This window comes from Copadichromis virginalis, linkage group LG15 (genome assembly GCF_057382275.1).
Source record: "Copadichromis virginalis isolate Kocher_CV1m ecotype Utaka linkage group LG15, C_Virginalis_male_GT1.1, whole genome shotgun sequence".
Lineage (NCBI taxonomy): Eukaryota > Metazoa > Chordata > Actinopteri > Cichliformes > Cichlidae > Copadichromis > Copadichromis virginalis.
In genome coordinates this window covers 36,459,356-36,484,075 of record NC_140632.1, presented here as the reverse complement: position 1 = coordinate 36,484,075, position 24,720 = coordinate 36,459,356, and the positions used below count along the sequence as shown (strand labels likewise).

Sequence of the window (24,720 nt, the reverse complement as noted above, 5' to 3'; positions counted from 1 at the left end):
CATAACGACTTTTTCTGAATTCAAATATGATTTTTTTTAACTAATGACATTTACCTTGTAGTAAGAGAAAATGATGTAATAAATATGTTAGGAGATGCCAGATACTCACATCTCACTTTTTGGTTAACAACAAAAAGATGTGATCAAACAAATCTCACAGAAAAAAGGAAATCCTTCCTACTTTGGCGTAATGTCAGCACTAAATGCTTGTTTTTAAGGTCAAAACAAAACCAAATCACTTTTGAAAAGAAAAACTATGTTAGGGGAGCGACAATTCAAATACAAATACAAAGAGCTGCTCTATATCAAGGTAAACAATAAATAGTAACTCCAATCAGGAGGAGTACAGCAACCAAATGACAACTGCCGTGCAAGTAAAGAATAGTCAGGCAGCCCACGTGTCGTCTAACCAAGTGTGTTGTCTATTGTTGTGTCTTTGTGGTGGAAGGTAAACAAACACTGTTTGCCACCAGCCTCAGATCACCAGTCAAAACAGGCCTAATCAACAAGAGATAGACTTCAGATTAGGCCATATCCAGTGTCGTGTCATACAAGGTAATAAAGGTGGAATGAAAGTTGTTGACATGAAATGAGTAACTAAGGTCACTTGATATCAAACAATCTGAACCCTTTATGATTTCCATGGAGCACCAAAAAGAAAAAGACATTCCTTTCAAACCTTTCCGCGATACACCATCGATCCACATTCTTCATACTGCAAGCTTTGGATGCCCCTCACAGACAGTTCTCACATACTCAAAGCAGCAGACCCCTGTGTGCTCAGAAAGACACATTATTCCCAGCAAAGCCACAAAGTGCACACTGTTTACTGATAGAAGAGGTGGGAGAAGAAAGAAAGAACTACTTATACATTTTCCTCATTCCATCCCTCTCACTGTGTTCTCCATTTTTTTTTTTTTTTTGAGTCTAGCTATGTAGAGTAATGATTAACACGGTTGGGCATGGGAAGAGACTAGCAGTCACAATGGAGGGGGTTGTTTTGGTTCCCAAAACCACTATTTCACCTGTGTCAGCTTCCAAAGTTTACCTGTCAGGTCCCTGGGAGCAGACGGCTGGTATTAGAGGGGGGAAAAACAAATGGGGGGGGTGGACTATTTAATCATTATCATCTGTGGAATCACTCAGAAACTCCTGGCAATGGGCAAACAGATAAACCTGGCAACATTGTTAAATCAGGCACGCAGCAAAGTGCTTAACTGTGTGGGGAAAGGTTCACATGAGAAAGCTTTAGAGTGCATACAGGGGACTTTTGAGCTTTGTGTAAGGTTGGGAAAAAAATGCCTGTGGTACGCTACTGATCAATAGTGATTGACCTGTGAGAAAGCTTACCCGGCAAACAGCTGCCTGTGATATTTACAAGCCGCTACGGCTGACAAAGTGCTTCAGCTTTTTTCAGCGCTTTTTTTTCTGTGGGTGGCTCTATACTATTTGGCTGTAGCCTTTATTTCTCAAGGTCTTTGTACAATATTATCACCGCTCTACATTTCAGATTATTTGACAGACTGGATTTTCTAACAGGCATTTTTAGCATTTGGAAAAAACCCAACGTGCAGTAAAAATGTTTAGAGCAGGTGACCTCATAGACTGATCGTGGAGCCTGTAAAATGATTATAGTATTTATGACACAATCTTAACCACAAATTTTAACAGTGTGACTTTGCTTACAAGTTCCTGTTTAAAACTTGATTTGTTTTCAGTGACTTACAGATATAAGACTTTAATTTTTGGAACATTAAACACATTTTGTACAGTTTGCACATCCCATGTTTTCTACGCCCCTCCTGAACACACAACTCTGTGTGTTGATGACTGCAAACCCGTCTAAATAACATGTAATAAAGGAGTGCAATGAAAGACATGCAATCTGCACTGATGACAGTTACGGTATTGTACATCTGGCATTCAGTCTCAACAGAGACTGTTGTTACAGCTTTATAAGAGCGGAAAAATAAACACCTGGCCTAATGTGGATTTTTGTATATGCATCTCTAATCAGGTGGATGACCAGATGAAGCTGCTGCAGAACTGCTGGAGTGAACTCCTCATTCTCGACCACGTTTTCCGCCAGGTGGTGCATGCCAAGGAGGGCTCCATCCTATTGGTCACTGGCCAACAGGTAAGAACTACTTCCAGCATTTTCCACTCCTTTTTTGTTTTTGTCCAATCTTGTATCACTCAAACTCTGAAAAAAAAAAAACCCTTTTCTTTCTTTCTGTTAAAAGGGGATTTTTCCTTCCCACTGTTGCCAAGTGATTGCTCACAGACATGTCGCCTGATTGTTGGGGTTTCTTTCTAAGATTATAGGCTCTTACAGTTTTTCTCAGAGCATGAAGACTCAAACAGTGAATAAATAAAGCACTCAGACACTCATGCTGCAGCATAGTGAGTGGGTGGACAGATAAAAAATGCAGCTAAATGTGTTATTTTCTTTTACTGGGGGTCTTTGAGGAAGTTGGTGGGAGATGGTGCCTGAAGCCCTAACAAGAAATCTCAATGCATCAGAATGCCATGTGCTGATTTGTGTTTCGGCTTCTCACACACACACACACGCACACACACACACACACACACACACACACACACACACACACACACACACACACACACACAAGCACTCACAAAGCAAGCTGTCTTTAAATACACAAACCCAAAGCAAACATAGAAGACTCACTCGGTCTTCAGTGATTCTCAAAATCGCACACAAACAAAGGCACATTTTAAAAAGAGAAAGAGAGAGTGTGTGCAGTCACAAAGGTGCGAAACTGCTCATCATGAATATGCCTCTGACCAATCAGATGGCTGTCAGTGAGTTGAGAAGTCATGCATTATTGATTGTCTTGCACTGCAAAAACATTGCTTTTCGACAAATGTTTTACAACAATAGATTCTGGCGAGCGCGTGTGCACTGTGTACAGGGGGAGTCCTTTTAATTCCGCGATTCTGAATGAAGACAAGGTCACAGTCGATTCTGAGCATGGGTGAAGAAGCAGCCAGTACTGCCTCTAGTGGGAACTACAAACTATAACAAATAGTGCTATGGTAGTAGTAACAGGTAAATGAGAGTTTGAAGAAAAAAATAAATAAAAAGGCAGAAGAAGCGGTGCAAGATTGTTGAACAGATGGACGGAGGGAGTAAACTGATGGAAGGAGACTGAGTTGGATAATAGGAGGGAGAAGAAAAGAAAGGAGGCAGAATGAGGTAGAAGAAGGCAGAAATGTGCCAAAAGTAGAAGAGATGAGGATGGATCGGGGAGAAGATGATGAGGCGAAGCAGATAAGGCTGTTTTAAAAGGCCCGAACAGCGAGGTGCAGGAATAGGGGGAGGAGGAGGGGCTGATAGTCAGGGGAGGTGCTGGATGGCGGTTTCGTTTTGCATACTTTGGTTAATGAACAGCTGGTGTTGAGGATGTGTGTGTGTGTTTGGAAATGTATGCGTGTGTGTGTGGGAGGGGGGGGGGGGTCTGAAACAGTTCATTATCTCCTATTATTCTCCACCTGGCCAGGGGTGACAGCACAGTGATAATGCAAGGGATATTTAAACCGCAGTAGCAACACCACCCAAAGCAAATGCTACACAAACACAATCAGGACTTGATGGGAGAGCGCTGCACCGAGTCTGGCAAAAGCCTTCTCTGACCTTAGTGCCCAGTAAGAAGCAAATCTGTGTTGTACATGGAGTACATGTAGTCCTCTGGTCTATAAACTATATATCAGTATTTTTAAAAAGGACCACGTATTTGTAGTTCTAACCTTTACACAGAGTGGCTGCATCAGGTTAGAAGCATAGTCCCAACAGCAAAACAGAGGGCCATTTGTCCAAGAATGCAGAGTGTGCAAAATCTTAATTTTGAACAGATACTACAGTTTTACAAGGTGGATTTTTTTTCCCTTTGGCAGCCCAAACGAAATAACACAGCTGGTATTTTATACTATTGAATTGCCAGAATGCCCATATGTAGTGTATTATGAGGAATTAACCAAACGATGCCATAACACGAAGCAGCCATTGAGGACAGGCCTTAGGACAGGCCTTAGTTCATGCCGTAATTAATCCATTGTTGCACTGAAACTGATTGCACTTTGTCCTCAAGTGCATTGAGGCAAATCACCACATTTATTCTGAAATAAATTCGCAAAGTTTACCAGGAGATATTGTACTGCTTTTATTAAAAAAATGTGACTGAAGGACCAGAGCTTTGCTCATATGGAGAATTTAAACAGATGTTTCTTCCCTCTTGCTTTGAAGCAAGCTGCTTCTTTGCTCTTGCCAGTCATACGCTCCATTCATACTGACATTTGAAGAGAAATCCATTGAACTAGCAGATTAACTGCTACAGCCTGTCATTTGCCTTCTGTCTTGCCCGGTCTCATGTCCCTATGTTTGTTGTCCCTTGCTTGTTAATTTTATTCTTTTTTTTCTGCCTTTCTTTCTCTTTACTACTGCATGTCACCAACAGCAGTGAGAAATGACCATGAGTGCTTGTTCTTTATCCTGTCATAGGATCAAACACACAGTGGAACTTGTACAAATGTGAGCAAACATGAAATGACAAAGGCTGGACTGATCTGTTGAATGATTTAGCAAGGCCTCACAGTGTGGCAGTCAGCCGGCTACAAAAAAACACTATAAGAGTGTTCCTGGTGTGTATTAAATATTCAAATGACTATATATATATATATATATATATATATATATATATATATATATATATATATATATATATATAGTCATATATATATAGTCATATATAGTCATATATATATATATAGTCATATATACACACCAACCTATTTTCACCTTTCATATTAATCCTAATGTTCAGCAAAGACTATATTTATGATAAGTTAAGATTTGAAGGTTTAATCATATATTCGCCCTCTATGTCTCTCCAGGGGTGATAATAAAGTGGTATTGATTGATTGATTGATACGCAGGTCATCAGAGTTAGTGCTAAGTCTGCTATAGTGACACTATAGCGTTTTATTTGGTCTCTCTTTTTACTTAAGGCTGGGAGGCAATAACCCAAGGCATCACCATCAACAGTCCAATCCTTCAATGAACTTATTTCATGCACAGTTGATTTTATGTAAATTGATTGACACCTTGGAAGGGGGGCAGTGTTTGCTTTTCACAGAGCCATAGCTCTTTCTGTCTCGGAGGTGTTAAGATGGGAAGACAGGGACAGAGGCGTCGGGGCAAAGTGGGAGAGTGCAGTGTAATAAAAGCACACGGAAGGAAAAAAAGTGGGGAAGGCAGATAAATAAATGAAAAAATTGGTGTATTATCAACATGTATGTCCCTTTGACCCTTTTCTTATTTGCAAAGGGAAAAAAAACGTATTCCAGTCATCTTATTTACACTGTAAGTAAAATCCAAACTCACAGCTGCTTATAATTACAAATGGAAGCTCGCAGGGAACCTCTTCCTGACTCGCACCAACATCTACCTTCCCCTGGAAACCCTCACACAGTCAATTATAGTAATGAATTGTCAATAAGTATAAAAATTTAATACGGTCCTGCTTATGGTGAGTGGCGACTAAGGACTTGCCTCTCATTCAAATGAGCTGCAGCTGCAGGTTTGAAGCACACCTGCAAAAGGAGTGTGTAAGTGGTGTTAATGTTTATAGGTTAGACCTAAGGAAGCATGTTAGCCATTTTTGTATCCATGTGAAAGAAGTGAAAGAGAAGTGACAGACTAGAAATGGGTGATTTACTCTGTCACAAACCAAACCACCGTCCAATTATTGCTATGGGGCTGTAAAACTCCCAAATCAGTGATCAACTAAGTGACATTGTGTTCTATTTGGTATCTACAACTATGTTTTCAAAACTTCTGCTCAAACTCCAGTCAGAGTCACTTAAATGCACACATTTTTACCTTCTTCTTTCCTATTTTTTTAAAGGTGGACTACGCAGTGATTGCCTCACAGGCGGGAGCAACTCTCAACAATCTGTTGAGCCACGCCCAGGAGCTGGTGGCCAAACTACGCTCTCTGCAGCTGGATCAACGGGAGTTTGTCTGCCTGAAGTTCCTGGTGCTTTTCAGCCTGGGTAAGTCAGATATATTTTATATCAGCTAGGAGGAACACGGGAATTGAGAGGAAGGGGTGGTTCTGAAACGCACAAAATAGTGAAAGGGCAAATGGATGTGAGGTAGGTGTGGTTGGTCTTTTTTAGATGGATGTGGCAGCTCTTGTATATACGTCTGGGTCTAAAATTTAAATGTATTTTTGGTGAGTACAACTCTCAATAAATCTAGGTTCAGTACAGTGCAACCATACAGATGATATAGGACTACGGGTGGATGGAAGTTTAGATCCACTATAGGCAGGTTTACTTTTTCTATTAGCCAGCTCTTGCACATAAATCTATCGGTGGCATTCCCAGCAGCAAATCTCTCACCTGATCTTCCACCACATCTTCAAGTTTCTAAAGTACAAAATTTCTTGAGAAAGAGAGTATGCCAATATGAAGTGTAAATACAAAATAAATATTGACGTTTTTCTTTTCTGAAATTTAGCTGTTGGTCTTTGGCATCGCAGACTTGCTGCAACAAATGCAAATTAAAGATCAGATCCTGGATCAACAATATTAGAAGTCATGAATCACAGTGTGTGCAGGATTATGCCAAGTGCAGTGTAACTCATAACCAGTATTTGAGAAGCGAGCTGTGCATGAGGAATGAGATGTTAGTTTGGAACGGGTGAGAGGGCAAGGGGTCAACAGGGGGGCTTTTCCTCTCAGAATTTGCTGTAGAGCTTTGGAAAGGAAAGAACAGATTTGGAAGGGATCTCAGCTAAAGAAGGGTGAAGGAAGGGAAGGAGGAAATAGGAGGAAGATGAAGAGCGAGCAGGAATTGAACTGGTCGTGCTGTTTGAAGGCAGGCACCAGCCTGAAGTATTTTGGAGACAGACGGGCGGGAGCTGAGGCTAGAGAGTGCATGGGATTTGGGAAGGAAGGTAAGTGGAGGAATATAAAGCTTGATGAGTTAAGGGACAAAAAGAAGGGTAACTTTGATGGCATGTGGTGTGTGTGCGTGCATTCTCCTCAGTGTGTGTGTCTGTATCCCAAAGCTGCTCTCGAATCTCTAAGCCGAGGTCAGACATTGCCAGGAGACTGTCATCTCTGACTCTTTCCTAACGAGTCTGCAACAAATTGCCTCTGAGGAATACACACACACACACACACACACACACACACACACACACACACACTGAGCCAAACCTGTTTAACATCCCACATTACTGAAGCCAGTAGTGTCAACATAGGGCCCTCTATGGCATGGAGAGCAACACTGGCTTACATGTGATGAATATTTTCCTCCTGCTTAGCTCCCAGTCCCTTCTGACAACATGTAATTCACAAGAGTCACACTTTCACTTCTTTAACACCTCTGAACAAAGAAAACAGCACTAATGAACTATACATACACACATATATGCGATCAGGAGGAATTAATGCTTGTGCGCATTTGCAAAGAAAGAGACAGGGAGTGTGTGTGTGTGTGTGTGTGTGTGTGTGTGTGTGTGTGTGTGTGTGTGTGTGTGTGTGTGTGTGTGTGTACACATCTGTGTGCATGCATGTGTTTGTTTCAGTTTTTTATAGGGTGGGGATGTTGCTGGGGCTCAGGGTCTAAATAATTTGGCAGAAACATCATCCATAATGAAAGGCCCACCTGAGGGATGTGTATCGCCCCCGGCAGTGCCTGTTCTCCGGCGTTGCCCAGGCCTCCCGCAAAAGAAGGCCGGCACAGACGCCATAGAGCTGGCTGAGGGGATCAGCGTTAGCCGAGGTGGTGTTGGTGGGATGAGGGGAGGAGAGAGGCTCGAGCTACGTAGAGCCAGGAGATTATATTATGTGATTAATATCACATACAGCTGAAACTGAGTATGTAATTGGCTGTAAGAAGGCTGAGCTACAAATATGTTTACTTTGGGGAATTAATGTGCATAATGTGTGTAGCATCGGTAGTGGTATGTATATTTAAATATCAAAACACATTATCAGAAGGGTCAAATTAATTTGCGACACAGCTATCTGTGCCCTACCGACAGAGCCAGTTATTAAGGGTCGTAGGGAAATGAGGCATAAAAGTAGATGTACACTGACTGCTGAACTAAAAGATTAGACTATTTCTGTTTATTAGCCTAATTTAATCTCTAATACTGGTCACTTTACTCTCTAATTTAAAAGGGATGTGTTCATTACGACAGGTTTGAGACTAGGAACTGTTTGCACTACTTTGATTGATTGGTAATTTATTTCAACATGTGAACAATATACAAGTACATTTAGAAAAGAAATGAGAGAAAAAAAATATACTATACAAATTACATACAAAAAAACATTCTGATTAATTTACATGTTGAAAGGGAGTGGGAAGAAGTATACACTTATTTAATCCCACCCCTGTCCCATAAATTATCAGTGAATATTTAGTCAGCTTCCTTACTGATATAATTTGTAATAAAAATAGTGAACAGATTTCTGATATACTATATACTATAATATCACATCATGAATTTTTTGTTTGTTTGTTTTTAAATAGAGACATTCACTTAATTTAAATATTTTCCTTTTCTTTATAGATCGAGAAGATCATATTTTTATAACTCTTTTTGAACAGTTTTATGTTTGGACATTGCTTTAATTCCATATTCAGTTTGTTCCATAGTTTCACTCCTTGAACAGAAACACAAAAGCCTTTTCTTGTAGTACGTACCTTCATTGTTTTGAAGTTACAAAAACCCCTTAAATTATAACTTCCTTCTTTCAAAAAAAACATACTCTGAATATTACCTGGCAGTTCTTTATTTTTTGCTTTGAATAGAATTTGTGCTGTTTGGAATTTCACTATATCGTCAATTTTCAATATTTCAGACTGCAAAAATAGTGAGTTTGTATGTTCCCTATAACCTGCATTGTGGATGATTCGAATTGCTTTCTTCTGAAGAGTAAAAAGTGAATGTAATGTGGTTTTATAGTTATTGCCCCAGACCTCTGCACAATAGCTTAAGTATGGTGAAACCAGTGAACAGTAGAGAATATGAAGTGATGTTCTGTCGAATACCTGTTTTGCCTTGTTTAGTACTGCAATGCTTCGTGATACTTTGGAATGAATATATCTTACGTGAGCTCTCCAGTTAAGTTTTTCATCTATTATTACCCCCAGAAATTTATTTTCACTGACTCTTTCAATATCAACACCATTTATTTGAATCTTTGCATTTGTATTTAAACTACTATTTCCAAATAACATAAGTTTAGATTTATTCAAATTTAATGATAATTTGTTTTTATCAAGCCAGAACTTCACTTTACTTATTTCATTAGTCATATCCTCCAATAAATTCTGCAGATCATCACCAGAGCAAAAAATGTTTGTATCGTCAGCAAAGAGAACCACTTTTAATACTTTGGACACTTTACAGATGTCGTTAATGTACAAGTTGAAGAATTTTGGACCCAAAACTGACCCTTGGGGTACACCACAAGCAATGTCCATACATAAGGAGCAACCACCATTTATTTTCACAAACTGCTTTCTGTCACTTAAATAACTCCGGACCCAATCTAAAACTACCCCTCTGACACCATAACGTTCCAGTTTTCTTATTAATATATCATGATCTATAGTGTCAAATGCCTTTGTCAAGTCTATGAATAACCCAGCCACATATTGCTTTTTGTCTACTTTAACACTGTGGCTCTACTTACTTAGCACACACTACATTTGCATCTATTTAAATAAGCATGTTAAATCACGGGATTAAACCCTGAGAAATACCCAGTAATTCAGTGCCCGGACAGCCTTTTATAAAACTAATAAAGTGGCTTCTATAGATTTGTTTGCTTCTCCTATCACAGATACTGCTATCATGATTGCTACTGCTGCTATTACAGCTGCTATCAATGGATCGCTGCTATGATTATCATCTGAGCCCCACACCTTACAGTTGACAGCCAATGCCAATATGGCATGCAGTGCAGTATTTTAAGTGTCCTCTTGTGCAACATGGTGGAAAGTAAAAGTGAGACACTGGGTTTTGTAGCACCCATATTTAACTGTAAATTTAGTCTTTCTCGAACTTTGTTTAAATATACTTTCATTTAACTTCTACTGAAGTTTATTTACAGTATATGCATGCAGTACCAGTCTATAAACTTCCCCTTTTGTCCAGCAGTCAGCTTGAAGCAGCGGGCTCAGGGCAAACACGCAGAGACGAAAAGGCATTGCAAACAATATATAGTAGAAAGCAAGAATTAGAAAATATTAGACATTATATCACAAATTAGTGCCAAGAACTCAATTTCTTATTCTATTTTATTTATTATTGCACTTCTTTCTAGTTTTTATGATTTTGAGTATATAGCGCTCTGTGACTACATGTCTGCAAAAGGTGTTTTATAAATAAACTTTACTTACTCACTCACTTACATACAGCTGGTGATTTCCCATGTGAGTCATCCCCCCTCTCTTTCTGTACATGGGCAGTCAGTCATTCACTCCCTGGCAGAGGAGCTTTTAGTTAAGCCAGTTGTCAATAAAAACAGAGATATAGATGTCAACCCAGCTGAGAGGAGACACTTGTCATGATCTGTATGTGCGCTTGTTTTCGGAGTTATACTTCCTGTTTGCTTTCGTTTTGTTTATTGCTTTATTTTATCTCTTTCTATCACTGTCTCTCACTTTCCCCTGTCACTCCCTGTCTTCGGTGAAGGCTTTTACCCTCTATCAAGGAGGAGATTATCACTCTGAGATCATTGATCTCCTAAGTGTTTGTAGGACTGTGAGCAATGATTGTATGTCTTGGGCATTGAGCAAAGGACACACATAACGGCAGCGAGAGTTTGAGGGCTGTCTGGATCAGAGTTTGGAGAAGGATTACTACGAGTCATTGAGTGTCAAGAAACTGTTAATGGGCCTTTGATTTCCTTTAACAGACTTAAAGACCTAACAGAAAGACTGACAGGCTGTGTGGGTTACAGAGCATTACCAGAGGTGAAGGGACACGTTTGAATTCAGGCTGAGTAAAAATAAAAGATCTTCTCTTTATATTTTAAGCCCTCCTTTACGTTTGAAACCTGGAAAAATTATCAGCTTTTGTCCTAAATCTTCACGATGTGTTTCTGGTTCATCATGTATAGTTTCCAAACTTTGAAAGCAGATACAGAGACAGAGGTCACAAAGTGCTCACCCAGCAACCAGTTAACCCAGCTTAGTGGGTCAGACCTCATCAGCTGTAATTCGGTGAGACGTGTGCTGCCAATCCTTGTGAACTGAGAGGAGAACCAGAGTACTGCCAGACCAGTGCAGGGTGGTAAATGGTCCCAGTGGAGAGAGTGCATTTGTGGACATACCTGTAGCCCTAAATAATGTCCTCATACTGCAGCATTTAGCAGGAAAACAGGCAGTAGCGTGCTGAAAATGTGTAACTGTGCTCACTTTGTAATCGTTCATTATTCATCATTCATTATGTTGCTTAAAATCTTTTCTATTGATCAATATATCATGCATAATTATGCTTTCTGTGCAATGCAACCGTTTATTGGTTATATTATTCCTCTATTAAACACGAGTACAGCTGATTGTTTTAGGGTTTGTTCTCATTATTTGCTTGTTTCTATTTTTTTAGAGATGGAATAAATGAAATCAAATTTTTAAAAACAGCTAAATAAAAGCTAAATGTGGATGGCTATTATGTGTCTAAAATAGACCCAGTTATTGCCATTAAAACAACAATAGAAAATATCTTTTGTTTTTCTTTCAGGCATTGTGTAACTACAGATATACATATTTGTAATCTTTATAAGTGATGCAGACCAATGCTGCTTTTGTTTCATCTGTTAAAGTAAACTTGGTGGTTCTTAGTGATCAGAAATGGGCAGTGTTGTCCATTCATAAGAAATCAAGACAGGGCAGCCAGTGATTCAAGAGCTGCCTCAGCAATTCAACACATTAGCCGTCTGTCAAGCGATTAGTCAGTCACTGAAATTGGAGTTTAGAGACACCCACCCATCAAGTCTTTGCCACCCTTCATCCCTCTCCATCCATCCAGGCCTCTGTATTGTCTCTTGTCTCATTGCTCTGTCCTTTCTCTCTGTTTTTTTTAACATCCATCTTTGTACAGCTCAATCTATCACTACTCTATCGCCACATCCACCTCCATTGGTCCTCATTCATCTTAATTCACTATTTATTTCTTTACTTCCTCACCCAACTTTCACTTCACCTCTTTTTCTATCCCTAAACATGGCCAACATCACAAACAATTAAATGTATAGATGGATTCAACTTTAAAAAATAACATTTAAGTTAGTTTAATATCTAATAGTAACCAGTAACTGCTTTGATACTGAAGATATTTACAATTATTTGAATTTAATTCAGATTACAAGCATTATAGCAGATTTTTTCATCCGATCATACTGCTTTTAACCATTCCCGCCATTTGAATTCCACTTTTTACAGCATCAGCACCCAGTCACCCCCGTCCCCATACAATGAAACATCTTTCATTAGCATGTTTTGTGTGCCACACAAAACGTTTTTTCAATTTTTTTTTTTTCTTTTTGCGCGCTGCGAGGTCAGACACCAATCTGCTGACAGCAACACAAAGCAGAAAACGTGATTAACCTTGATGAAAACAAACAAGTTTCTCTCCCTCTCTGTATTTCTTTATCATTTTTGTTTCCTCGCACAATGAGAGAGAAAAAAAGATATAATTCCCAGACAGCTACATCCTAATTAAGCAACAGCCGAGGCTGCTCAGAATCAATACACTGATCCCTGGCCAGTGAGCAGGGGAGCTGGATAACGCAAGCCCCCTTACACGCACACGTACACAAACACACACTCACATGCCCATAAAACATGGCAAATATTCATTTCCTGAAAAGAATTCAATCATTTAAAATTCATTCAGGAATTGATTAAAACTGAGAAGCAGTGACAGTTCAACATTTATTCTATTGAGCCATTTAGTAGAGCATGCTCAGTAATCCGTGTTTAATAATGTTCTAACAAAGTTTAACAGATTTTTTCTCCCTTTTTGGAGGCAAACTTGCACTTGGCTACAAGTCAACAGAATGGAGCATGATGTGTACCTTTGGCCTGATCAATACGTGAATAAAGTATAGTTAGGGTGTACATGTGTTCTTATGCCCTCGTCTTGACTGAACACAAAATATGATTCTCTTTTCCTGTTCTCTGGAGTCATGTGGATGAGCCAGTGCATACATTAAATTAATAAATTAATAAATAATGAGAATAAAAGCACTATTGTTTACTGTAACGCACAAAAAAGTAACAGTAAAACAACAAAATGTAATCTGCGTAATCTGTTAAAACTTTGCCCTGTGTGCATGTGGCAATCATAAAGCAAACAGTAGGGGGAAAAAAATGCTGAAACTGATAACTTAAAAGAAACAACAGAACCCACGAGTGTAAAAATAGAAAAGAAACAAAGTCCCCACTGTATCTACTAAGACTGCTAATAATATGAATAGCACACAATTATTTACAGTAAAGGAGTATAAACATAAGAGGCGTCTTTATGACAGCAATCTTGGAGTGTTGCCCTGATTTTGATAACTCCAACATTTGAACATTATCCAATAGATTTCAGACTTTTTAGCAAAAGGCTAAGTTGAAACATTTGACTCATGGCTTTGTCCATTTTTATTCCAGACTTGGTAAATGAACTGATTCTTATTTAGCACTTTTCTACTCTCCTGGAGTACTCAAAGCGCTCTATACAACATGCCACATTCACCCAATCACACCTGTTCTCACAGTCACTGACTCTAAACTGAGTGCTGTCTAACCACATTCATACTCAAATGGATGCATCGGAGAGCAACTTGGGGTTAGTATCTTGCCCAAGGATACTTGGCATGCAGACTGAAGGAGGCAGGGATCGAACCCCCAACCTTCCGATCAGTAGGTGACCAGCTCTACCTCCTGAGCTACAGACACCTCCGGATTGGACTTGGATTGTTAATCTGATGGAAGAATTACATACTGTAAATTAATCACTGTTTTCCAATGCATTCTTATCCATTGCAATACATTTGCTGTCATTAAGAAAGTAAATGAGTTAATCATTTGTTAAGACTTTTGAGGACATGGCAGCCTATTGCACAATCACTCAAACGTCCTGACAGCTGGTCTGCTGCATGCTGAAATTGGGTTAGGCAAACTAGGACATTTAATAGGACTGCAGTAGATGTACACTTTACCTCATTTAGGTTGTTTGTTTTTTTCCGAAGCTGCACTCGTGGAAACACAAATACCATGTACACCAATGTCAATTTAGAACTGTTAGTCAGAGATTAACCTGTTGGCATGACTGGTTAGAAGAGTTTCCCTTAGTTAGATAATGCACATTGCAATGTGTAAATCATGCATTTACAATCCCATATGGAAAAGATATAAATTGTATAAAGTTTGTATCTGTCTTGTGAGAAACTTGTATGAAAAGCATACAAGAGTGAAAACAGATATAAGATCCTTAGAAAAATTATATAAATGGAACTTGTATGTTTTGGATACTTACTAAAAGAATATATGAAACGGCCACTTTCATGAGTAAATCATATAAACCTTATATGATTCAATATATGAAGTAGGCCACATCTGATGCAAGTCTTTTATAAGTTTTTTCTATTTCTTTTCCATATGGGATAGCCTGAACAAGCTTCGCAGTCGAATGTGCACTGTGTGACTTCAGGCTTACCCGGACGAAAGATGACCAATTCAATTCAATTTTATTTATATAGCGCCAAATCACAACAAACGTCACTTCAAGGCGCTTTATATTGTACACTAGATTGCACAATAATAGATACAGAGAAAACCCAACAATCATATGACCCTCTATAAGCAAGCACTTTGGTGACAGTGGGAAGGAAAAACTCCCTTTTAACAGGAAGAAACCTCTGGCAGAACCAGAAGAGAGACAGAGGTTAATAACAGATATGATTCAATGCAGAGAAGTCTATTAACACATAGTGAGTGAGAAAGGTGACTGGAAAGGAAAAACTCAATGTGTCATGGGAATCCCCGGCAGCCTACGTCTATTGCAGCATAACTAAGGGAGGATTCAGGGTCACCTGGTCCAGCCTTAACTACCGGTATATGCTTTAGCAAAAAGGAAAGTTTTAAGGCTAATCTTAAAAGTAGAGATAGTGTCTGTCTCCTGAATCCAAACTGGAAGCTGGTTCCACAGAAGAGGGGCCTGAAAACTGAAGGCTCTGCCTCCCATTCTACTTTTAAATACTCTAGGAACAACAAGTAGGCCTGCAGAGCGAGAGCAAAGTGCTCTAATAGGGTGATATTTTACTACAAGGTCATTAAGATAAGATGGGGCCCGATTATTTAAGACCTTGTATGTGAGGAGCAGGATTTTGAATTCAATTCTGGATTTAACAGGAAGCCAATGAAGGGAAGCCAAAACAGGAGAAATATGCTCTCTCTTTCTAGTCCCTGTCAGGACTCTTGCTGCAGCATTTTGGATTAGCTGAAGGCTTTTCAGTGAGTTTTTTGGACATCCTGATAATAATGAATTACAGTAGTCCAGCCTGGAAGTAATGAATGCATGAACTAGTTTTTCAGCGTCTCTCTGAGACAGGATATTTCTAATTTTAGAGATGTCACGCAAATGTAAGAAAGCAGTCTTACATATTTGTTTAATATGTGCGTTGAAGGCCAGTGTACAAGTCTTTGTTCTTGGCTCCATGATGTGCATCTACTAAGGAATACACCATTAAGTGAACGCACTCGTCTCATTTAGAAAAAGAGCAAAACAAATGCAAAATATAATAGATGAGAGTAAACTCTTATAAATGAATTGGGTAGAATTCCAACAAAGAAGAAAATCGTTTGTAGTTCTTGGTGCAGAAACCTTGTTTATATGAAGTGTCAGACTTTTCTTTCATCTTGTTTACTTTTATCATTATTTTAAACCGTTCATTTAAATATTCTTAAACACTCTTTTTTATCCCCCCCCACCACCACCACCACCACCACCACCACCACCACCAAAAAAACAAAAAATAAAAAACAGACAAAAACAGAGAAGGGTACCAACAAATCTGGCATTGTTGCTGTCATATGAGAGAATTCATACAGGCAGTTTCATGTGTGAAGTATTACAGGTCAGATGTGATTTGATAGTTTTTTTCCACGAGAAAAGAGCCGGATGGTATGAGATGCATGTGTTTGAAATGTGGCATGACTGGTGACTCATAGTGTACGAGTTCATGGCGGTGCAGACAGCTCTGACAAATGTTTGTGTCCCATAAATTAGTTTCAGTCACTGATTGGTCCATTGACAGCAGTAATGTCAAATGCAATAGTGGTGATTAAACCTTATATATGTATAAGGTTCATAAAGCGCAGTCCACGCACTGAGCAGCTGCATCTAGTCCTTTTTCATCACTTTGTTTTGAATCTTGGTGAAGTGCTCGGCAAACATGTGCTGATTGAAAACTATTGGACTCTCATCTACCTTTCAAACAAATCTTTTTACCCTCCGTCTAGTTTCTCCAGGCATCATTCTGATGCAGGAAACAAACAAAAAAAGGAAAAAAGTTGTTCAAACTTGGTTTCCGACAGAGCCAAATCCAGCTAATCATGTTTGAGTGTTCTGACTTTTCTTTCATTTTTTTTCTTCTTATTAGGAGTTGGTGGGAGTGTGCCCTAAAGCAATGAACCTAATCCTTCTGTATATTTTCTGTCAATTTTATCCTAAGAAATCTAACATGGTGAGCAGTCAGCTCCTGATGGTGGCAGCCACTTTGTAGGGAATTCCATGTAATGAGGCTGTCTAAAAGGCTTTCAGACTTTATCAAGCAATAAAAGCTCCAGCTCACCACTATTACCCAGCAATACTGCAGGCTGTTGTCATTAGGCAGAAGTTGCAGTGAGTTTTGGTGGTGGTGGTTGACAGAGTGAGAATCAGTGTCTCTCATCACTAACCCCACCTTCACGCTCAGCCTTATATCTTCACCTGGGTACAGTTTCAGTTTTCAACATCTCCATCCAGATCATCTCCAACCAGTGCTTAATTTACAGCTCAGGCTGTGTTTTATAGATCTTTTTCCATTATTGCAGAAAACACTTATGTTGACACTGTTAAGCAGTGACATTTATCAGACAGTAAATACAGACAGTCCAATGCTTAACTCTAACCCGGGCCTAAAACAGAGTATGTTCTTGAGTTCATGCCATGCTTATGCTTATTATGTGCTATTGCACACAGCAAACCCACATGGGGTCATTTTGTGTCTATTTGGCTGTTCATGCCTCCCAGTTTTTACAAGCTGGTCACATGTGAATAGGTCCTACTCCCTAGTCATCCCTGTGATGTATCATAATTAATGTGGCAGCAGAGACAGATGGCACAAGAAGTAGATTGCTGCAACAACATTGTTGCATAAAACTACTCCCCAAAATATTGGTTTTGAATGATGTCTTCTATTGTTTTGAAAATAAATTACATATAGAAAAGAGACTGCAACAATTCAGATGCATGTGTGAAAGTTTATAGAGCTATGGGACTCATCCAGTATATGTAACGGTTATTGCGTGCAGTGTAACATTGACTTAAAGGTGATGAATATGTGAGAGGGAGAACCTGAATAATCAGAATAATGAGCAAGCACTTGGCGACAGTGGAAAGGAAAAACTCCCTTTTGACGGGAAGACATCTCCAGCAGAACCAGGTTCAGGGAAGGATAGGCCATCTTCTGTGACCAAGTGAGGGAAAGGGGAAGGAGACAGGATAAAAGAGAATTTAAAAGACAGCATCCTAAGGATTTCAGATAATAACGTTATAGTGTTTTACATTTGCTGTCCTTATGAGCTATTGTGTATGTGATTTTAGTTTAATTTCAGCACATTTTTTTATTATTTATTCAGTACAGTTTTTGCACCACATGTAATACAAATATCCTTATATCATGTATAATGTTAAATCTTCCTTGTAGCATCACTTTTATTTTGAAAAATAAGCTTTATAAATGATTCCAAACCAGCAGCCTCATTGCAACGGCATAGTAAAGAAAACTTGCTCATCATCTACTGTACCAGTAGTGTTTCAAAAGTAGTTAGATCTCTCTGAATGTAAAATCAAAATATGTGCAGCCCAGCCCTTCACTTCTTCCTGAATATGATGACTGTTGCAAGTTGGCAGCAGAATTTAATGCACTTTAACTCACTGTCCTGCCAAAGCAATTCAGGACATATCCCCTGAACTTCTGCTCCCCTCCATCAATACACTCACTAACTACTCTAGCAGTGAGCACATCCAGACAAATGCTCCTGTAAAAGTGGTTTGTTTTTTTTTTTCTTTAACCAGAAAAAAAATTCACCCTTCTACCTTACCCTGTGTATCTCTCCTGCACTCCCATGTGGGGTGATTTAAGGCAAGATAGGCTATGGAGAAACTGTTCCCCTCTATCTCTCCCTCCTGCCTTCTCTCTCCTTCTCCTTCTCCCTCTCCCTTGGTCTTATTACAGGCTGTCAGTTTATTATAAAACATTAGGAAAGCAGAGGGACACTTGCAGTTACTGTCCTATCGATCGGCAAGGATAGATTCTGTGATTTAGAGTCAGCTTTGGCTCGCGCCCTCCACATTCTCGGCCTCCTATTAAGGCACCAGCGCTTTGCTTTGGCTATTGATGTCTCAACATTAACAGTTACAAGCTGCTATAGAAAATCAATGTTCAACTTTTATTACCTGCTGCATAACGCGGAGGACCTCCCGCCAGCTGATACTTAGCAGTCAAAAGGAGGCATGGATGGTTGGCCGAGCACATCAGGTGTTTTCTAAGTGATATCTGCAGTAATATCAACTGTCTATAGCATACGGAGGCTTTCGGGGGCCAGTTGAGGGCCTTAGAGCTTTGGAAAGTATAGCATGCCAACCTAATTAGCACATCCTTGCAAATATTAGCCTCAATGCTCAACTTAGTTGCAGGTCTGCGCACAACGTTTTTGTCTTAAAATCTTGTCTGCTTGAAAAAAATTCTCTCTAGCACTACCATCAGCATGACTCACTTGTAGAGTACACCACCTAAATGTCATCAAGTTAAAATATTGGATGATCCCCTCAATCACCGTCCATCCATCATTGGTATCAACCTGGATATGTGTGTTGTAACAGAGAATCTTAACCCAGGTAGGGTGGATCTGGAGCGGCTGAGGCCTCTCAAACATTTATGAGGGGCTACTGAGCAACGGCATGGCAGCCCTTCTGGGACAAACAGCCCCTGGTTCTGTACTCTGAGTCCCGATCAATGGAACTCAAGTTCATTACACACACTTTTCAGCCGAATGGCGGCAACTGATTTTTTTCTCTCTCCACCCCACCTTCCTCTGATCGTCGAGCAGCCCACCACTGGGGCTGCATTACACTTGCTTGTTTACGTGGCTGCGTGTATAGGGTAGAAGGGGGAAGGGAGCGTGTGCTGGTGTGTACGTATGTACGTGTGTGTGCGTGTGAACAGGAGCTGCTCCCAGTGGGCAGAGCTTGAGGTTATCATTATGTACAGGTCGGTCCGCTGCAATGCTAATGCTAATGCATTCTCAGTGGCCGCAGCTCAGGTCCCAACGCTGTGCTAGCAGGGCTGCTACTCGTCTCCAATTAAAGACTGAGGGATGTCTGTTTGGGGTAGGGAAGACAGACCTGGGCTATCTGGGGCCCTGCGGAGAACAGGCTCACATTAGTCAAGGAAAACAGACTCGGAGAACAAATTGTGCATACACCAGAGTGCATCAGATAATCCCTCTCTTGATTCAAGCATCATCTAGTCCCTGGCAGTGATTTTATGCTATCTAATAACTGCTTTAGAGGACCTGTTGATTTTATTCTGCAGGACCTTATCACGCCGACTTTAGACTATCAGAGCAACCAGCCTTTCATACTTATCATGTGGTTATAACGAGTTTAAACAATGCGATAATTTTCTGTAGTCACAAAGCATAACCCCCAGAGCACCGTACAATAAGAAAGACAAATAGTCAACAAAACAGAGCTGGTCCTAGGAATCGAAGAAGCATCAATATTTCACTCATAATACAGTATAACAGTGCTGTGAGATGAGGACTATGGTCACTGTGTGTGTGTGTGTGTATGTGCACTGATGGTTCACACCAGACTCACTACTACTGTCATAAAGTATAGTGATCAGAGCAAAATTATTTAAATGTCAAGCTTTCGCAATAACTGGCATGTTTTTGATTACATAAAGAGAGCATGTAGCCATCACGTGTAGCGCGCACACACACAAGAAAACGTGCACAAAGACACACATTGAGATCTAGGCCAAAGGAGTGGCCTCTAAGTCTTTAAGTCTATTGCCAGTCAAGTGTTCAGTAATACAAACGTAATCCGTTTGGCCCCAAGCTTCACACACACCAGCCTTGTCAATCATTTGTAAAGTTGTAAAGCCATTCACTCTTTCGATCAATATCTTAGAAGGAGCTACACTGTTATTGCTGTAGTTGTTGTGTAAAAAAATAAAATAAAATCTTTACGACAAGACATTTATGATCCTTGTATAGCTCATGATGTGTCATTAGTGTAACTCACTAGACAATCATTACTTTATGCAAAATGCTAAAGGCGTGAGCGCAGAGTTGTAATGATTGAAAAAAGATAAAAGGGATGACGCACTGAGTTATTCAGAAAGCCCATTAAATGAAACCTAGTTTCCATAACTGAACTGTGTTCTATCAAAAGTCAGGATTAAGCAATGGAAATGATACTAAACTTGCAAGTGCGTGACTTTGCATGAAAAATGCTAAGTAGACTAAGAACAGCAATAATCCCCTACATCTACACCTACCGGGCTGATATTACAAATGGAGCTCGCTGGCATTACAGTACTGCCTGGCATGTGGATTATCAGTCTCTGCATCCCTCTGTGAATATGTATAGTGCAGAGGCATGCCTTTAAACTTTTTGGTAAGCTATATAGTGGTCATGGTGGCTGCTATAAGTCTATACACCCTTTGCTCTTTGAGCTTCTGTTCTGGTGGCGCGTGTGTGTGTTTAAGTGTGTGTGTGTGTGTGTGTCTGTGGACAATGTAGTTACAAGATACTTCTGTCACAGCACAGAACAGCAGAGCTTTAAGATGATATGTGTGTTCATGCTTTAGTCTTTGTGTGCGTGTGTGTGTGTGTCTGTGTGCAACCGGAGACAGTGATTAAATGTTTTAAAGCACAGATGATCCAACAGTTGCCGTCTCTTGTTCTCTCACCCTTTCTCTCTCTCTCTTTCTCTTCACTGAGCCCCCCACCGGTGACATTACACCCTCACTCTTGAACCATCACAGCTCCTTTCGTGCCTCTTTGTTCTCATGCTGAAACTTATTTTTAGCAGCGTGGTGCTGGTATACAGAAAGGAAAGCGATTCTTTATGTTGTGTTGGGAGAAAAATAAGAAAGAGAGGAGTGATTGTGGCTAAAGAAAGGGGTCGGGAAGCCAAAAAGCAGTCCATGATGAAACAAAATGAATCAATCAACCTTCTGTTCTCACAGACATGCCAACAGAATGCGCTCATACAGTAAATCATAAGAAAACAAAGCTATGTAATATAAAATAATGCTCTGCAGTAGCAGGCGTTTGCTATTCCAGCTCTTTGTGCCTGTGCACGCTGCCTTAGAGCATAAAGTTGTACTTTAGTGCCACCTGGCACTGATAGCAAAAGCTACCCCTGGCATTACACTGCAAGCTTGGAAATGGATACGATGCTCAGTACAACGATCAGTATTATTATAGAACTGCAGATAACTTATAAAGGTAATTGTCACTGATGCAATACTGACAGAATAATGAATAATAATATATTTATACTTTTTAAAAAGCTGTTTAAATATTACTAGATACTAGACAGCTCAACAAACTGATCTCAAATATAAACAGAGAGCAGCCATCCTAAAAATCAACTCATTTCACAGTGATTACCTGGCTACACAGCTGATTTTTTTTTAAGCACACTGGTGTTGTTTTCCCAGATGTTACATTTTGTTCTGTAGAGGAACAAAATGTAACATCTGGACATCCTCAAGAAAGTGAATGTGCAGGTGTTTTGTTTTGGGGGGGGGTTTTGTTCCTCTTTTATTGTCTGTTGTTTTTGGAATTTCATTTTCACAGTTAGACACCACTCCAGCGTGTAATGACGAACACGAGACCGCACAGTGAAGCAGCCCTTGTATTTTTTGTTAAAACTCATTCACTCAAAACCAGTGAAACCGTCAAACCTGAGCATGCGTGGACATAAGTAAGCATACTTGTGGTTTATCTTCAAAATGACTAATTTCCTCTGACTTTCTCGAATTGTGCGCACGACTGTCCTAACATTTGGCGCAGCGGGAGCGTGAAGTAAAATCTACAGTTAAGCTTTGAAAAGCAGCCTGTAAACATGCCATCTCCCATTAACTCTGAGTTGGAGGGGTGGGGAGGAGAGCTGCTGCCATCCAATACTTTTAAATAAATGAAACCCCAATTTGCACTTATGTGAAAAGTGCAGTCAACTTAACGAGGAACAAAAAAAATCCCACAGAGAACAAAGAAATCAAAAGAAGGCGTGGAATATATGTGGCACACTCTTCTTTAGTCAGCACTCTACCTGCCGGCATCAAAAGAGAATGAAGCCGAATGAAGAGGAAAGAGAGGGGATGGGTGGGATGTAAGACGAGAGAGCGCACGAGGGAAAGACTGAGTGAGAGACAGCGAGGTGGGAAACTGACACTATGGATTAACTGTCCTTCATGCTGAAAATATACATCCCCGGGCGCTTGATGCTGAATTATTAATTCAAATTTGTCAGAGAAAGAATGAGAGAAATCTATTGACGGGGACACGGGCCCTTTAATGGTCTCATTAAAGGGGAGGCATCCCACACCATGCACCTTCTGTACTGCTGCAGGAGTTTTCGGGGCAGCGGAGGGTTGGCGAGGGGGGGGCGATACTTGACCCCCCAATGATTTTCTGTCACTTTATCATAAACAAGAAAGGTTGACATGCCCCTCCACTCTCTATGCCCTCCCCTCCACCAACAAACAAACCCTGGGTGTAATTAGCCGACGGGTGCAAAAGTGCACTGAATCTAAACGAGGTTCACATGCATGCATTGATACACAGAGAGACAGACAGACAGACAGACACAGGAACAGCACACACGGTGCCTGCTCCCACTGTTGCTGACAGGTACAAATGAAATACAAGGTAAAGTCACAGGGAGGCTGAAGAGCCACCTCACAGGTGCAGCAATATTGATTTCTAATTCATTAGATTCCTTTTTTGTTTTTCCTTTTCGCCTCTCCATCGACATTTCCTCACATTACACCAAACGAAGGGACTTTGCATCTGGATTGCTGCCTGTTAGTGCTCAGCCTGTCAGTCAAGCGTTAGCATCATTAGCTGTGTATAGCTACATGACTGGGAGCTGTTTAGTGAGTGGAGAGGGGGTGTTAACTTTCTGCACAGTCCACGCAGCGTCAGGAAGGTGGGAGAGCAGGGACCTGTGGGTGCATCGCTCACTCACTGAAAGGCTTTTGGTTCCACCTTCAGGGAGGGGGTGGGGTTAAAAAACAAGTGGGGGGCAATAAGGAGCAGAGGTGGGGAGGACTAGAGGGACCACAGAGGGCTAAGCACCAGGTTCATTGCTGATTCAAGTCTCTTAGTATCCCTCTGGCAAATGGATTTTCATAATGCTGAGACAATGTGATTTTTTTTCTTCCCCAGCAATATGATTTTTACCCCAGCAGGTCTGAAGCATGTTAGAAATGCAAGTAAGGATTATTTTCATTGCTGATTCGTCTGGAAATTATTATTTTTTTCATCCGATTAACCATATGATCGTTAGCATGGCCAACAAACTCATCTTGTGGACATATTTATATACGGGATGTGTGATTTATTGTAATAGCCACACAACAATATCATTGCCGTGCCAGTCTATGTAGAGAAGTCTTAACTTTCCCTTTAATATGTATCCCCACTGATATTAATCTCCCTGGCTGTGCCCATCTGTTGGAACCCTTACTAATACAGCCACAGACAGGACCTACTGATTCAGGGTGTAAATTTGCTTTCCCCTTCACCTCAAGATAAATCCCCAGCACCTTCCAGCCAGCATAGGCAATGAGAGAAGCTTTTCTCCTTCCTGCTCCAAGCACCTTTTCTCTTATTTATTTTATCAGACCTTAGGCGCATTTCTCTTCCTTTCAATATCTCTCTACCTCTCTCCATCACCCCGCCGAGCCCGCCGACCCATCCTTGGGCGACAGAACTCAAGCAGCCGCTACCTGTTTAGCTTAACAACAATAGCATTGTTGTCAGCTGAGGTTTAGATCTGACTTAATATATTCCCAACTGGACCGGAGCTGCTTAATTCTCTTTTACAGCCGCATGGCATTTGGCCCCTGGAGAGGAGAAAGTGAGGGTTTGATGAGTCGGCGGGCAAATTGAGCCTTAATGCTTTCTTCTGACAAGCTGACAACAGCATGTTCCCATTGGTGGCCAGAAACTGTGAGACAGTTATTATTCATTGCAGACACAGAGGAAATTTGGCCTCTGGATATTGGGCTCTATGCTAGCTTAAGGGCATGTAGCTACAGTATGTAGCTACATGTATGCTGGTGAAATAATGGTCACTACTTAGGATAAAGGGTCACTGCTCAGA

General features: G+C 40.4%; 1 protein-coding gene across 1 annotated transcript in view; it reads left to right on the top strand.

Annotated features, from left to right (window-relative positions):
* nr5a2 (nuclear receptor subfamily 5, group A, member 2) overlaps positions 1-24,720 on the top strand; it is a 69,727-nt gene that overhangs the window by 36,740 nt on the left and 8,267 nt on the right. Inside the window, exons 5-6 of the mRNA XM_085433188.1 lie at positions 2,018-2,137; positions 5,928-6,075. Of these exons, the coding sequence (XP_085289314.1) occupies positions 2,018-2,137; positions 5,928-6,075 (268 nt within the window). The remainder of the gene's footprint in view (positions 1-2,017; positions 2,138-5,927; positions 6,076-24,720) is intronic.